General features: G+C 45.4%; 1 protein-coding gene across 12 annotated transcripts in view; it reads right to left on the bottom strand.

The window, feature by feature from the left end:
* The window catches only part of PTPRM (protein tyrosine phosphatase receptor type M), a 1,370,833-nt gene that overhangs the window by 815,722 nt on the left and 537,840 nt on the right, over positions 1 to 17,271 (bottom strand). For all 12 annotated transcript variants that reach the window (XM_030213239.1, XM_030213256.1, XM_030213265.1 and 9 more), the window contains exon 6: positions 16,051 to 16,225. In XM_030213239.1, the coding sequence (XP_030069099.1) occupies positions 16,051 to 16,225 (175 nt within the window). The remainder of the gene's footprint in view (positions 1 to 16,050; positions 16,226 to 17,271) is intronic.

Here is a 17,271-nt window from a genome sequence, read left to right as displayed (position 1 = left end):
AGAAGATGCCACAAAAATTGCAAACTCCTCTCTTTCTAATCAGCAATTACCAACAGCAATAAAAAGGGCAGCGGTGAAGGGAGCAGAGCAAGATGGCTGCTGGTCTAATCTAAGTGAGCAGAGCCTGAGCTACCTTTGAAGTCATCAGTTTTCTGGAATTTTGCTTCTTTTGAATTATGATTTTTTTCCAAGGATTGTCTTCCGCAATCTGGTACAATCACTGGTACTCAGTCATCTGGACTATTGTAACTCACTCTACGCTGGCTGTAAAGAGCAAATACTCAAAAAACTCCAGACAGCTCAGAATACGGCAGCCAGACTAATATTCGGGACACCAAAATACGAAAGCGCGAAACTCCTATGAGAAAAACTACACTGGCTCCCACTAAAAGAACGCATCACGTTCAAACTTTGCACTTTAGTCCATAAAATCATCCATGGTAACGCCCCAGCCTACATGTCAGATCTAATAGAACTACCACCCAGGAACGCAAAAATATCTTCCCACACACCCCTCATTCTTCATCCTCCCAAGTGTAAGGGTTTGAAATACAAATCAATGCATGCATCTACCTTTTCCTATACGAGCACGCAGCTCTGGAATGCGCTGCCACGTAACTTGAAAACGGTCTATGAACTGACCAATTTCCACAAAATATTAAAAACATATCTCTTCAACAAGATATATCACAAAGATCAACATGTGTAACTGTATAATCTTTTGAACTTCTAGTACTGTCTTATAATGTCTTTTGCTTTAACACCATCATGTAATTCACCACCAAGTAACACAAACCCTCTGTAAACCTAATGAATATTCACTTCTATTTCCATACCCATTGTAAGCCACATTGAGCCTGCAAAGAGGTGGGATAATGTGGGATACAAATGCAATAAATAAATAAATAAATGATATCAGGTAGGGAAGAAGAGGAAGGGATACACCAAGTTTGGAATCCCAACCACCCCCAACCTTGGGTCCAATGCATTTATTTGTTTTTCATAGTTTGGGTATAGCTGAGGCTCTGGGTTAGAGGCTTATGGGAGAAATGCTGAAGCAGGAAGGCTCAGTGTCTTCCTGCCATTAGAAATCAATCTTAGCCTGAAAGAATGCAGGCAGCCTCAATGCCCCCCAGTCATCTTGCAGTGGGATAGAGGGGCTTTCCTGAGACTACTGGGGAAGGCTGGGGGTGCACAGTGGCAATCTCTAGGAGAAGATTTCATGACTGTCCCCTGGAGACTTGCAGCCTATTTTAGTGGTATAAGGAGGGGAGACTCTGAAAGAAGATTAAGTTACAACACAGACTGCAACCCTTTCAGTTTCAGCTATGGAAAAATTCCAAGTATTTACTCGAGACTGGTTTGCTATAGTAAATCTGAGGACTTCTTTGGTGGAACAGTTTCGACTACAGAATGTCTGGTTACAATAGAATTCAGGGGACATGGTGTCATTATCTAATAGAATGACTAATCAACAGCAAAATTTAGAAAATATTGAACTGAGAGTTTCTAAAGTGGAGAACAAGGAAACAGTGATTGCTTGGGACAATATATCTATCTATCTATCTATATATATATATATATATATATACATACTCATATGAAACTAGAGAATATGGAGAACTTAATAAAGGGACAAAAAAATGTCAAGTTTTGAACTTTCCCAAGCAGGAGAGGATGGAAAAGGTAAAATTATGTATAATCATACCTGATAATTTTCTTTCCATTAATCATAGCTGATCAATCCATAGACTGGTGGGTTGTGTCCATCTACCAGCAGGTGGAGATAGAGAGCAAACTTTTGCCTCCCTATATGTGGTCATGTGCTGCCGGAAACTCCTCAGTATGTCGATATCAAAGCTCCATCCGCAGGACTCAGCACTTAGAGAATTACACCCACAAAGGGACACTCTGCCCAGCTCACCACCGCCGAAACGGGGGAGGGGAATTAACCCAGCTCATCCCCACACAAGTGGGGGAGGGGAATCCGTCCAGCTCATCCCCGCGGAGCGGGGGAGGGACACCACACCCGCCGATGCGGGGGGATCTGGCTTATCCTGCAACCGCAACCGCGGGAGGAGCTGACTGACCCTAACACCGCCGAAGCGGAAAGGGTACAAAGCTGCCCTACAGCCGCACGAAGCGGGAGGGAGTGCCGGCAGAATTTAAATCTCAATCCAGCCCCGTAAAACGGAGGGGAGAGGAATGCAGCAGCTCACTGTAACACAAACTCGTCTCAACTCTTGAAGAATCCAAGTGAAAAAACTTGAACACGAAGTCTTTCTGAAGTAACTGAAGACTAAACTTGAACCTGAAATGCAACCAGAATAAAAAACAGTACAGATATCTGGGAGGGGCTATGGATTGATCAGCTATGATTAATGGAAAGAAAATTATCAGGTATGATTATACATAATTTTACCTTCCATATCATCAAGCTGATCAATCCATAGACTGGTGGGATGTACCGAAGCAGTACTCACCCAGGGCGGGACATAGAAATCCCTGACCTCAACACTGAAGCTCCAAACCGGGCCTCCGCCCGTGCAGCCACAGCCAAACGGTAATGCTTGGAGAATGTATGAGCCGAAGCCCAAGTTGCCGCCTTGCATATCTCTTCCAAGGAGACGGATCCGGCCTCTGCCATCGAGGCCGCCTGAGCTCTCGTGGAGTGAGCCTTCAGCTGGATAGGCGGCACCTTCCCCGCGGCCACATAAGCCGCTGCAATGGCTTCCTTGACCCATCTTGCCACTGTAGGCTTAGCAGCCTGCAGACCCTTACGAGGACCTGCAAACAGGACAAACAGATGATCCGATTTCCGGAAATCATTGGTCACTTCCAAGTATCTGATGATGACTCGTCTCACATCCAGATATTTAAGAGCAGAGTACTCCTCTGGGTAGTCCTCCCTACGAAAGGAAGGGAGACAGAGCTGCTGATTCACATGGAAGCGAGAAACAATCTTGGGCAGGAAGGAAGGCACTGTGCGAATAGTCACTCCTGCCTCAGTGAACTGCAGAAAAGGCTCTCGACATGAGAGCGCCTGGAGCTCGGAAACTCTTCTGGCTGAAGTGATAGCCACCAAAAAGACTGCTTTCAACGTCAGGTCTTTCAGAGATGCCCTCGACAAGGGTTCAAAAGGCGGCTTCTGCAAAGCTCTTAGCACCAGGTTGAGATTCCACGCAGGCACCACTGAGTGCAGAGGAGGGCGCAGGTGATTAACTCCCTTGAGAAAGCGCACCACATCTGGCTGTGAAGCCAGGGAAGCACCCTTCAGGCGGCCCCTGAAGCAAGCCAGAGCCGCTACCTGGACTTTAAGGGAACTGAGCGACAGGCCTTTCTGCAGACCTTCTTGCAGGAACGCCAACACTGAAGAAATTGGAGCAGTGAAGGGAGAAAGTGAGCCTGCTTCACACCACGCTGCAAAGATACGCCAAACCCTGGCGTAAGCAGTAGAAGTAGAGCGCTTCCTCGCTCTCAGCATAGTGGCGATGACCTTGTCTGAGAAGCCCTTCTTCCTCAGACGCTGCCGCTCAATAGCCAGGCCGTAAGACCAAAGGGGGAGGGATCCTCCATCACCACGGGACCCTGATGTAACAGGCCCTGCTCCACTGGCAGTCGCAGAGGATCGTCCACTGAGAGCCTGATCAAGTCCGCATACCAGGGACGTCTGGGCCAATCCGGACCCACCAGGATTACCCTGCCGGGGTGCTTTGCCACCCGGTCTAGCACCCTGCCCAACATAGGCCAGGGCGGGAACACATAGAGGAGCTCTTGTGTCGGCCACTGTTGGAGAAGAGCATCTACTCCCAGGGATCGAGGGTCCCGTCCTCTGCTGAAAAAGCGCGGCACTTGGCAATTGGCCGATGACGCCATCAGATCTAGGCTCGGCTGGCCCCAGCGCTTCGTGATGTCCAAGAACGCCTGAGCAGATAGCTGCCACTCTACGGTCTCCAAGGTATGGCGACTGAGAAAGTCCGCCTTGACATTCATGACTCCGGCAATGTGGGCCGCTGAAAGCTGCTCCAGGTTCGCTTCCGCCCACTGGCAAAGATTCATAGCCTCCTTGGCTAGAGGGGCGCTCTTGGTACCTCCCTGGCGGTTGACATAAGCCACAGCCGTGGCATTGTCCGACAGGACCCGTACAGGCTTCAACACCAGTACCGGGATGAACTCCAAAAGCGCCAACCGAATGGCTCTGAGTTCCAGGAGGTTGATAGACCACTTTGCCTCTGCAGGAGACCAGAGCCCCTGCGCTGTCCTTCCCAAGCAGTGGGCTCCCCAGCCCGACAAAGAGGCGTCTGTCGTGACGACAATCCACTCTGGGGTCACCAGAGGCATTCCCGCAGACAACTTGACTGTCTGCATCCACCAGCTCAGTGCCTTGCGCACTGCTGGGTCCAAGAGAAGGCGCACAACATAATCCTCCGACATCGGAGTCCAGCGCTGCAGCAAAGAGTGTTGAAGTGGTCTCATATGGGCCCTGGCCCAGGGCACTACTTCCATCGTGGCCGTCATAGAGCCCAACAGCTGCACATAGTCCCAAGCCCGAAGAGGAGAGGCTACCAGGAACTGGTCCACCTGAGCCTGAAGTTTGACAATCCGATTGTCCGGCAGGAACACTCTGCCCACTTGGGTGTCGAATCGAACTCCCAGGTACTCCAGGGACTGAGTCGGGCGCAGCTGGCTCTTCTCCCAGTTGATGATCCATCCCAGGGAGCTCAAAAGAGCAACTACCCGGTCCACAGCTTTGCTGCACTCTGCATAAGAGGGGGCTCGGATCAACCAGTCGTCCAGATAAGGATGGACTTGTACCCCTTCCTTTCGTAGGAAGGCCGCGATGACCACCATTACTTTGGAAAAGGTCCGCGGAGCAGTAGCCAACCCGAATGGGAGGGCTCTGAACTGGAAGTGTCGTCCCAGGACTGCAAAATGCAGAAAGCGTTGATGAGGAGGCCAGATGGGAATATGCAGGTACGCTTCCTTGATGTCCAAGGAAGCCAAGAACTCTCCTGCCTTCACTGCCGCTATAACAGAGCGGAGAGTCTCCATGCGAAAGTGCCGCACTTTCAAGGCCCGATTGACCCCTTTGAGGTCGAGGATAGGCCGGACAGAACCTCCTTTCTTTGGTACCACAAAGTAAATGGAGTAACGTCCCTTGCCAAGCTGACTTTCTGGCACAGGAACGACCGCGCCCAGGCGGATCAGATTGTCCAAGGTCTGCTGCACTGCCACAGCTTTGACCGGAGACTTGCAGGGAGAGAGTACAAACCCGTCTTTTAAGGGTCGGCAGAACTCTAGCTTGTAGCCGTCTCTGATGACTTCCAGCACCCACGCGTCTGAAGTTATTGTGGTCCACTCGCCCAGAAACGAGGACAGCCGTCCTCCAATCTGCACTGGGGCGTGGACCAAGGCCCCGTCATTGGGTACGAGACCCTGGGGGAGGACCGGAGTGAGCACCTCCGGGACGGCGGTCTCTGCGAAAGGAATGCTGCTTGGGGGAGAAATTCCTCTTGAAGGAAGAGGGGGCAGAGGAACCCGACTTGCCCGGGCGGTACCGACGGGCTTCCTGCAACCGTCCTCTGGAGGTACCGGGACGAGTACTAGCCCGAGCCCTGACCTCTGGTAATTCTTGCCCTTAGACGTGCCGAGATCGGTCACGATTTTGTCCAGCTCGACCCCAAAGAGCAGCTTGCCTTTAAAAGGCAATCTAGCCAGGCAGGATTTAGAGGCGTGGTCAGCAGACCAATGTTTCAGCCAAAGCCACCGCCGCGCAGAGATTGTCTGAGCCATGCCTTTAGCTGAGGCCCTCAAGACATCATACAGCAAGTCTGCCAAATAGGCTAAGCCCGATTCCAGGGCCGGCCAATCAGCCCTCAAGGAATGATCCGAGGGGGAAGCCCGCTGCACCATAGTCAGGCACGCCCTGGCCACATAGGAGCCGCAAACTGAGGCCTGCAAACTTAAAGCAGCTGCCTCAAAGGACGACCTTAAGGCCGCCTCCAATCTTCTGTCTTGGGCGTCCTTTAGAGCCGTGCCACCTTCCACTGGCAACGCCGTTTTCTTAGTCACCGCAGTGATTAAAGAATCCACGGTAGGCCACAGATAGGCCTCACGTTCACTCACAGCCAAAGGATAGAGGCGGGACATAGCCCTAGCCACTTTAAGGCTCGCTTCCGGGACATCCCATTGAGCCGAAATTAAGGTGTGCATGGCATCATGCACGTGGAAGGTTCTAGGCGGGCGCTTCGTCCCCAGCATAATGGCAGAGCCAACAGGGGCTGAGGGAGAGACGTCCTCCGGAGAAGAAATCTTCAAAGTGTCCATGGCCTGTAACAACAGGTTGGGCAAATCCTCTGGGCTAAAAAGCCGCGCTGCAGAGGGGTCATCCGCTCCATCCGAGCGGGGATCCGTCTCCTCCAAGGAATCCGCAAAGGACCGTTGGGAGACCTCAGACACGCTGCCCTCATCTACATCGGAGGAGACAAAGTCCTCCAAGGCCTGGGAATCAACCCGAGGGCGTTTACCTCTGGGAACCTCAACCTCTTTACCAGACGAGAGAGCAGGGGCAGCGTTTTGCATGAGGAAAGCCTGATGCAGCAGCAAAACAAACTCGGGGGAGAAACCCCCCAGACTGTGCACTTCCGCAGCCTGGGCAACAGCCCTAGACGCACCCTCAACCGGCGCTCGCAAGAGCGGGGGAGAGACATGCTGCGCATCCAAAATGGCGTCCGGCGCGACACTCCGCGAAGGAGCCGCGCGGGAAGAACGGCGCTTAACTTTAACCGCTTTTGTGCCGTCGCCCAAATTAAGGGCGTTCATGGCATTAATGTCTCCAACCTCAAGGGCGGCCCACGAAGAAGCCGTCCGAGCCGCGTGGCCGGCCAAGATGGCGGAGGCGAGGAGCGGGGGATGGGCGTTTATGGCGGGAAAAACCGCCACGCCGGAGGAAGGACCGGGACATTCATCGGTCACGAAGCTGTCACCCAACAAGGGCGAATCAGGCTGTAAGACCCCCGCATCCCCTCTAGAAGCGCTCAAGCGATCCGGGGAGCGACCCTTTGCGCCCTCGCCCTCCGACGCCATATGCCACGAGGAGAAGAATCGGGGAACCCCCTGCCCGCTATAAAAAGGTAAAAATTACCTGCTGTCCGCTCCGAGCTGTAACGAACTGGTGTCCCAGTGAGTAGCTGCAATGAACGTTTAAATAAACGTCGAAATAAACGCCTTTAAGGACGTTAAAAATTTTTTTTTTTTTTAACGGAGCCAGCGGGAGGGGGGAGAAAAGGAGGGACCTGGCACCACCAGGTTTGCACTTGCTCAAAAGAGCCCTCAACCCCAGGCACTCAACAAAACCTAAAAATTAGGCTTGGAGGCCTAGCCAGAGCTGCTGCTGTGCGTGACCACCACCTGCTGAGATAGAGAACATACTGAGGAGTTTCCGGCAGCACATGACCACATATAGGGAGGCAAAAGTTTGCTCTCTATCTCCACCTGCTGGTAGATGGACACAACCCACCAGTCTATGGATTGATCAGCTTGATGATATGGAAAGTTATTTTAAATATAATGAGTCCAAATTTAGTGAAGTTAGATTATGTTTCATCCCACCATTGAAGGAAGAGGATCGATCATTAGAACTATCATTGGATTTATCTGCTAACCTAAATAGCCCTAGTGCAGCTACAGGTCAATGTCATTTTTCTCAGGCTGCTACTTTGGTTGTGGTTTTCCAGGATATTAAGGATCATGATATCATTTTGAAAAAGTGTTTTAGGACTTGACAAGAGATATTCTGCAATAATAAAAATTGGGTCTTAGCTGTTGTGGTGCGCACTACACAAATTAGAAGGAAATAGGTTTTGCTATTAAGACCAACGTGTATGTGTGTGTGTGTGGGGGGGGGGGGGACTTTTATTTAAAACTTCCTTGTTAGACGTGTTTTGAAATATAATGGTATGAAATATGTATTCTTTGAACCTTCAAAACTTACAACTTTTCTGGTTGGAAAAGCTTCAAAATGCCACTGATTTCTGTTGGGGACTCTTTTTCTTCCTAATTTGTCATAATGACCTGCTTTAATGCATGACTACACTACAATGTATGCATCCAGTAGGTTCTATTGCAGTCTATTATCTTGATTCTTTGCCTCCTTAGTTTAGTGGACATTAATGATGATTTTTTTTTCCTTTTCTCTCTTTTCTTTTCCTTTATGATTACAAGATTTCCCTTACTTTGAATTTTAGATTGACAAGTTGTATACTTGGATCATGGGGCACATTTTCAAAGCACTTAGACATACAAAGTTCAATAGATTACTATAAAGCTTTGTAAATCTAAGTGCTTTGAAGATACACATCTATGTATATTAAAATTGCATAAATAAAAATGTTTTAAAAAGGGAGTGATGCATCCTTTGCTAAAGAACAACAACTGTAACAAGGACAAGCTTGAAAATTATTGGCCTGTATCTAACATCCCATTTCTAGGAAAACTTATAAAGCAATCTATATTCAACTCAACAATTGGCTAGGAGAGAGAAACTTGCTAGATCCATGTCAGTCTAAATTCAGACCTGATTATGGAACAGAAATGGTCCTCATATCCCTACTAGATGATCTCCACAGAAACTGAGACAGGGGATTTGCCTCAGTGTTAATACTGCTAGATTTCTCAGCAGCATTTGACATTGACCACAATATCATGCTAGCACAAATGGCAGAAACAGGTATCAATGGAACAGTACTTTCTTGGTTCAGATCCTATCCTCTGATAGGCAATAGTCCATACTGTTCGGCAGCACCATATCACCAGTACGGGCTTTGTGGGTATCAAAAAGATTAATATTGTCACCTATTTTGTTCAGTATCTACCTCAAGCCAGTAGCTGAGCTAAGAGTCTATGGACACTCAGTTCTACATCTACGCAGAAGACGTGCAGCTACTCATACCCACTGAACATTTCTCTCATTTCTCCCTTCTCCTCTCTTCCTTCCACCTCCTCTATATCTGCTAGTGCTCTTTTCTGCTCACCTATTGCTAATTTTCCACTTTTCTATTAATACTGCAGTTCCTTTCATTTTCCGCTCCTTGTTTTGTACACCGCTTTGATGTGTTTTGCCAAAAGACGATATATCAAGAACTACATAAATATAAACTTACCTACAACTCTGAATAAACTGATTGCCCCTTTTAAGCTCATCTTCTGCATTCTCTCTCCTCATTTCTACCTGGCTAATTCTTGCCTCTGTGCTGTGGCTTTGGCAATTCTGTTGAGTTTCTGTTGTCCTTTTTTTATCCTCTGCAGTTAAAAACATTTACAGTTTCACAACACAGCCTGCAGATCTTTCTTCTTAGGCCCTTCCGCCCTACCCCTCAGCCCAAACAGAGGTGTAGTAAGGTGGTTAATACAGCCTTGGAGATAGGTTTCACAACTAACACATTCTATAGACACTTGGTTGTAATACAAGACTATCTCTATGTCAGGAAGCAGGTAAAAGCTTGGCTCTTCAAGCAGGCCTTTAATGGAAGAAGTAACTAACTTGCTAGTCACACCCACACATAAAGTAATAATGGATGCACATACTGTAGCAGGACTTGCTTATCCACTCCTACCCTAGCTGAGATAAAATTCAAGCACCTTTCTGACTTCATGTGCCACTTTCTTTTAAATGAGTCCTCTTATTTTCTAACTCCTGTTACTCTATCATATTTAACTACATGCTCCATCTTTGCTTCCAGCCTATGCTGCCTATTACAATGTTTTACTGGGTATTGGGTTGACATTGTAATGGAGTATACTATGCCATACTTGCATTGTTATTTGAATATTTTTACTGCTGTAATTGTCTATTGCCTGTTTGACTTATTCTTGCTGCACACCACTTTGAATGAATTTCTTAAAAAAAAAAAAACAACAGTCAAATCCTCATAAATTAATATATAAATGATGTAATGAAGGAGATTTTTTTCCTCACTTTCAGTAGCCTTGCCTCTGCCTCATAATGTTCACAGAGCTGATTTGAGACAGTTCTTCTAGACTCATAGGGACATGCTTTCATATCCTTGATAGGGATGGACACTGGTTTACAATGATACGGGAAATCTCAATGACGTATGTCTTATTACTGCAGATCATTATCAAACAAAAGCAAGCAGAAAAAAACCCATGAAAAATAATGTTTTATTGTTTGCCGATAATAGTGTGCAGTTTCAAGAAAGTGTGCACTATTTGCACAGAGGGCACCCAGTGTGTGTGCACAAACCACTGTGGTGAATGCAAGCATAGTATGCACTCTTTCAGAAAGAGTGCACCCTCTTTGCACATAGTGCACCCTCTTTCAAAACAGTGTGCACTCAATAATTTTGTTCCCATGACAAAATAAATGGCCAAATGAAAATGAATAAAAAGTATTCCTGGAAATGATAAGAAACAGAAATGTTCTGGCTACCTATCCCTAATCCATAGTAGCCCACCCCCTTGGTAATGCATTGAGCTTCCCCCCACCTCCCAAATGGCACAAAGTCTGTGGTTGTGTTTGCTATCTTTCTGCTACCCAGTTGGGCAAGTCCTGAAGCCTTGAATTTGCTTGTACCATGGTCCCAGAGCATCTGAATACAAAGCAAAAATGAAGTCAAAGAAGAAGAAGATGACAAAGAAGCATAAGGAGAAAGAACATTGGATAAATTAGAAGAGAAACATTCAAGAGCAGTTGAGTGAACTTTTGGGGTCCCCCCCTCTCCTAAAGGGATGTAAAGCAAACTGAGGAGACTGAGGGGACTGCTGCAAACCAGAATGGCTTCAGATGCACAGAACTTTACAGTAGCTCTGAGAACCAGGTGAGCTGTTCCATCCTGCTGCCATTAGATGATGTCACCTACTTGTGTGCCAGATTCAATCCTGTTTGTCAATGGAGAATAATAGATTTTACTGAACTCCATGTTTTCCTGAGAACTCCAGAAACAAACAAAATGCTCAGCAACTCTCTATAGCAAATGAATTCCTTTGAACAATGTAAAAAAATAAGTTTAAGCCAAATAGGAAATCTTGTTATGTAATAATACATCAATAACAGAGTAATATACTCATTATCCCATTAGAGCAATGTTATTTAAGAACAGATCAGTCTCGGATTTTAAGTAATTTGTTTAAAATGAATTCTGTAGGTCACAAGAAAGGAATTGCAGGTGGTCTCATAAAAAAAGACATAATTACTTCATTGTGTTACAAGAAGCTAATGGAATTTTACCCTAAGGCTATCTAAACATTCAGAACACCCCATCCAAATGTGCCAAAAGATTCTGGGTAAATACATAAAGCTTAATTACATTTTAAATCAACTAATGTACTGTCAAAATATATAAAGCAAGACAAATGTAATCTGTACTTATGATTGTTGTTGCTTGCAAAATATGAAATATAAAGCAGTAACAAACCCGAGTAAGAAAAAATATATAATACTGCCTTCACTCAGTTTTACAGAGATAACAAATTGAATATATTCATCAGACATAATGTTCATATAAGCAGGAAATTACTTTGCTACCTAATGAGGAATGTCAAAGGTCAAATCAGTTTTTATTGTTGCCAGTGGTTTCTGCCAGAGAACAACTCAAGTTTAGTAGCAATTAGTAACTAATGAAAACTGTTTACACAATCAGCTTATATGGTCCATGAGCCACCTAGTCACAAGACTTCTGCTGTATTTCATGTATGCTCACATACGTTCCTTCTTATTAAGAAGTGCAATGTTTTGCATATTATTGAGCAATGCTCAATTTTTAATGACATTATTATGCTGCTTTGATATAAATATGTAAACGTTTAAGTTAATGATAAAGCTCTAAATCATTTTGAACAATACTTAAAAAGAAACAGTAAACCAAAACATGGGATGCAGCGTAACATCTCAATATGAAGATGAAGTCTGATCATCCAGACTAATCAGACCTAGCTGCTATAGGATTTAACTTAAGCACACAACCACAAAGCTGATCACTGTAAGAGTGCACACTGCTGACAAGTTTGTAGTGACTTTGGAGTGAGTGGTTCAGTGCACTGAGGGGCCCTTTTACTAAGCAGCGGTAAGGCCACCGCGGGCTTGCCGCATGGCAATCCGGAACTACTGCCAGCCCAATGCGGGTGCCAGTGGCAGTTCTACCCCCAGCGTGCGGCATTTCCGGCACTAGGAAAAATAAGTCCCTATTTTTTACCACAGCAGTTACCCAGCAGTAACCGGGTTAGCACGGGAGCCCCTACGTGCTCCCCCCTGCATGGTCATATAGTAAGTGCAATTTTACCATATGGGCATTTCTTTTTTCAGACTTTTCACCTGCAGCAGTAAAAAGGGTCTCAGTGTGCAGCAAAAACGGCCGCCACAGCTACACAGGGCCTGTTTTACTGCAGCTTAGCAAACAGGCCCCCTGAGTGTACTTTCCTGATTGTAAGGATACATAGCTACAAGTACATGCCTTCAAAAGAAGGAGAGCAGAACTGCCCCTTCTGCTGTCTGAAAAGGAAACTGCATGTAATAGTTATTTAATTTCAGTTCATACTGATAGAAAAAGTTGATAATGTGTCATCAACAGAGCCTCTTCACTGGTGTGAATTAAAAGAAAAGGCACAAATAATTCAAGGTCAAAGTCACAACCAGGTGAACGTCAGACCAGTCCAGGTTCACTTTTGAAGTATTCAGGGCCCTGTTTACTAAGCCGCACTGTAGGTGCGTGAGCATTATTAGCGTACGCTAAAAATTATCACGTGCTAATGCTAGCGACACCCATATATTCCTATGGGTGTCTCTAGTGTTAGCGCACCTTCGTAAATAAGGCCCAGAGTTTGATATACTGCCTCTTAGCATAAACCTCCTCTAGTACCCCAATGATAACGCCAAAGAATGATGAGCTAATTAAGAGCTGCAATTTTGCTTTCTGATTACCATGCTGCCCAAGGCACGGATCACCTAAATTCACTAGTTCAGGGGTCTAATGGCTTGAGAAGCTCAGGATATGGCTCTGAAAAATGTATAATATTGTGATGAAGAAATTCACAAAGTTATCAGTTTTCCACCCCATCCCTACCCAATCTGAATTCTGTTTATAAAAACAGACCACAAATGAGGAACTCAAAAGTGAAATAGCTATATGGACAGTTAATTTAATTTACAGCTTTTCTTCTCATTGCGTCATTCTTCTGCAACTTTTAATACATTAACACTTAATTATCTAATTGAGGCATGCCATTCGATATGATGGAATAAAGAGGGTTTGCATTTTGACAAAACAGCAGGGGTTTTTTCTTCTTGAAAAAGAAATACCCCTGCATATATTTATTATTACAATTAGAAGCATAGTTATCATAAGTACATAAGTATTGCCATACTGGGAAAGACCAAAGGTCCATCAAGCCCAGCATCCTGTTTCCAACAGTGGCCATTCCAGGTCACAAATACCTGGAAAGATCCCCCAAAAGTACAAAACATTCTATACTGCTTATCCCAGAAATAGTGGATTTTCACCAAGTCCATTTAATAATGGTCTATGGACTTTTTCTTTAGGAAGCTGTCCAAACCTTTTTTAAACTTTGCTAAGCTAGGAGTTAAGATGGCGGCGCACAGACCTCGTTGGTAAGATCTCTTGTATTGTATCTGGAAAACTACCTTATTCTTGCGAAAACTATGCCTCATACCAAGAGCAAAGGTCTGGTAAAGGCTGGAGCCTCAGCTATCAGAACATCCTTGCCTTCCCAAACTACTATCGAGAGATTCGCAACGAGGAAGCCTGAGGTGAAAACCGGAGGAAGCCCTGCTGTCCTGGGAGGAGGAGACCCCTGTGACCTAGGGCTGGATATTACCTTATCACCTCCACAGCGCAATCCACCGCCTCCGCCCGCAGGTTGTACTCTCCAACCATGTCTGCCAGAATCGGAAGTCGATGAGGCACGATCCTAAGCTAGAGGCCTTGGAAAGGAATCATCCAACGGAGGTCTGAGGCCTCAGGACCTACAGACAATGAGATTTTCACTATCTAGACCGGAGACGGTTACACTGGAAAACATTTGGGACGTTCTCCAGAAACTGGATGTTAAGCTAACCAATTCAACTACAGAACTAGCAACATTAGTAAGTAAAGTTGAACTTCTTTCTAATTCCTTTGAATCTTTGAAAACTGACTCTATGAATCAAATTGCAGTCTTGAACGATGATGTTAAAAAAACTACAAGACTTTACTACGGCAACCATTAAAGACAAGACTGTGATTCACAGAAAATTAGAACAAATAGAAAATTATAATCATCGATTGAATCTGCGTTTTTTGAATTTTCCGTATTCAATAGGGACTTCTGCACTAGAGGCCTTTAAAAAATACCTAATGGAAATTCTGGGATATTCCACTGATCTTATTCCTCCATTATGCCGCATATTTTATGCACCAAATAAAAAGATCTCAGAATCTCAATTGGAGATAGATTCCCAAATTCCACTTCAAGCAAATGGCAAACAACTGAATTTAAACTTAACTGAGATTCTTGAATCATCCATGTCAGAACATTCCGAAAGAAAGACTTTGCTGGTATCTTTTGTGTTTGAACAGGACTTGGAGGCTGTTAAACGTTTATTTTTTAAGAAATCACAATCTTTATTTTGTGGGAAAAAGATATGGATGCATCCAGATGTTACTAGACAAACCAGGAAAGAAGAAAAGAGTTTGTAGCCCTTAGGAAATAAGCCCTACAGATAGGAGCATCTTTAGTACAAGACTCCCTTAGTGTCCAGAGTCACGCCCAATTTAATGCATCCTACCCACCGCGTGCTATATAGAATGCGGGAGAAAGTGATGATATTCAACCCACTATCTGGATATCTACCTGAATAAAGTTAGGTGTGAAAACTTGCTGTGCTAACTGTAGCTGGGTAGCTGTCCAGAGAGTGGTTTGAATATTGCTGCTGTGAAGATAATTGATTCCCACTGCAGCTCCTTGTGGCCTTGGGCAAGTCGCTTAACCCTCCATTACCCCAGGTACAAAAACTTAGATTGTGAGCCCTCTAGAGACAGAAATTGCCTGCTTATAATGTATACAGTGCTGCATGCATCTAGTAGCACTACAGAAATGATTATTATTAGTAGTAGTGTCAGGGGCATTACTCAAAGTTACACGTCTTATTATAGAATTTGGGGTAACTCACCTACATTCAGGAATGGGTATTTACAGGTTTTCAGTGGCACAGATGGTCGTGCCTAAATGTAGGCGCATTCCCCTGGCCTATGCACTATTCTATAAACCAAGTCTTACTGTATTCACGGTTTATAGAATAGCGTTATGTGCATTATTCTGATGCGCCTACATTTTAGACGCCATTTACTGAATTTGGCCATTTCTGGATTATTTCTCTCTCTGCCTGCACTCTATCCCCATACTGCCCTGACTCTGGCACTATCCTATAGTGATAAGGTGGTCTGGAAGGATATCCAGCGGCACTAACTGTATAGCGCTCTCAAATATCCACAGATAGCTTGGGTAGGTGTACGCAGCTGGATATGGTAGTCATACTTGTATATTTACTTTTGAATATCCATCCCAAGATGTTTATACACAGATATATATATATATATATATATATTGATACAAGTAAATATTTCTTTTAAGTAAGGATTCAAAAAGAACAAAGGCTAATTCATTTTAGCTATTTTATGGATTATTTGCCAAATAAATATACTCGTTACCTTGTTTAAAACATTAAACATAGAGCCCAGCCCCATGACTTGGAAGGTGAGATACAAGAAGGGACGAAACCAATTCAAGTCTCCTGTCCAACTATTATTAGGGTAGAAGCACACTGCACACACATGAAATGCTCAGACCCTTGAGAGAGGGGGGAAGCAACATTCTGTTTCTGCAGCAACTCATTGGTGCAAGTTCAGCACAGAGGATTGCATCAGACGTCCCTCAGAACCTTAGAACGGAAGTGATCTTGTGCCTCGAGGCAGGCCACATAAGAAAATTATAAACTAAATTTACTTTAAGAAATCAATATAAATACTGTTAAAATACCTTTGACAATCAATTCTGCATAGTTTGACACTCCAACACCTCCTTCTGTGTGAATCATACAGCGATAATTCCCAGCATCCTTCTTTGTTGTGTTGACTACATTAAATGAAGCTACGAAACGCCGTTCATTAAACACCTTTATATCCTTCAAGGGAGCATCCCTTCCATGATTACCCTAAAATAAAAAAAAATAAAAAAAATAGAAAGCTGTCAGTTTAGAAAAAAATCAGTTTAGTGTGCCACCTTATTTCACCTCTTATTGCAATCTTACAGATGCTGCTTCAAGACAAGAGCTCTGCTTGACTATTTTTAGAGCATTCACTACATGCAGCTGTCCAACTAGAGCCTGTAAACTCGGGAACTCTGCCACATTTGCAACTTCCCACACACAAAGAAGAGTACGATCCATGCACACTATGGATTAGATTCAGTAAAGCATGCTGAAAAATCAGTGTGGAAAAAATTATACATTGAATGGTATTCTATAAAAGGCATCCACACATTTTAGAATAGTGCCTAATCTGTCCTTAACTGAACTCGCCTGTATTTATGCCTGCTGAAAGTAGGTGTAAATACCAATGCCTAAATTAGGCATGAATCGGCCATCCTATATAATAAAATGCACCTCCAACGTTCTGAAGCTGAGAAAGTGAAGCCTTGAAGCATTCGTGCTCTCTCTAAAGCTGTATCCATCTCCTGAAGTGACGTCAGCGTACTTCTGTGTATGTCACACGCAGCACTGACCAACCACAGGTGGGAGGGCGGGTGCACAGCGGCGATTGGCTCTACCGTTCAGAGGGCGTGCATGCGGAGCTGTGCATGGCAGTGGAGGTTGGGCGGTTGGTGGAGGGGCAGAGATTTGGGTGGTGTGGTGCTGTAAGGGGAAGGAGAATCGCTGGGTGGCTGGAGGGGGGGGCACGGGACACAGGAGAATCACTGGGTGGCTGGAGGGGGGCAGGGGAGATAGGGCAATCGCTGGCTGGCTGGAGGGGGTGCAGGGGAGACAGGAGAATCACTGGGTGGCTGGAGGGGGGGCAGGGAAGAGAGGAGATTCGCTGGGTGGCTAGAGGGGGGGCAAGGGATAAAGGAGAATCATGGGTGGCTGGACGGGGGCATGGGAGATAGAACAATCGCTGGGTGGATGGAGGGGGTCAGGGGACAGAGGAGACTCACTGGGTGGCTGGAGGGGGTGCAGGGGACAGAGGAGACTCGGTGGGTGGC

This window comes from Microcaecilia unicolor, chromosome 1 (assembly GCF_901765095.1).
Source record: "Microcaecilia unicolor chromosome 1, aMicUni1.1, whole genome shotgun sequence".
Classification (NCBI taxonomy): domain Eukaryota; kingdom Metazoa; phylum Chordata; class Amphibia; order Gymnophiona; family Siphonopidae; genus Microcaecilia; species Microcaecilia unicolor.
The sequence above is the reverse complement of the archived record's forward strand: the minus strand, read 5'-3'. Positions and strand labels throughout refer to the sequence as shown.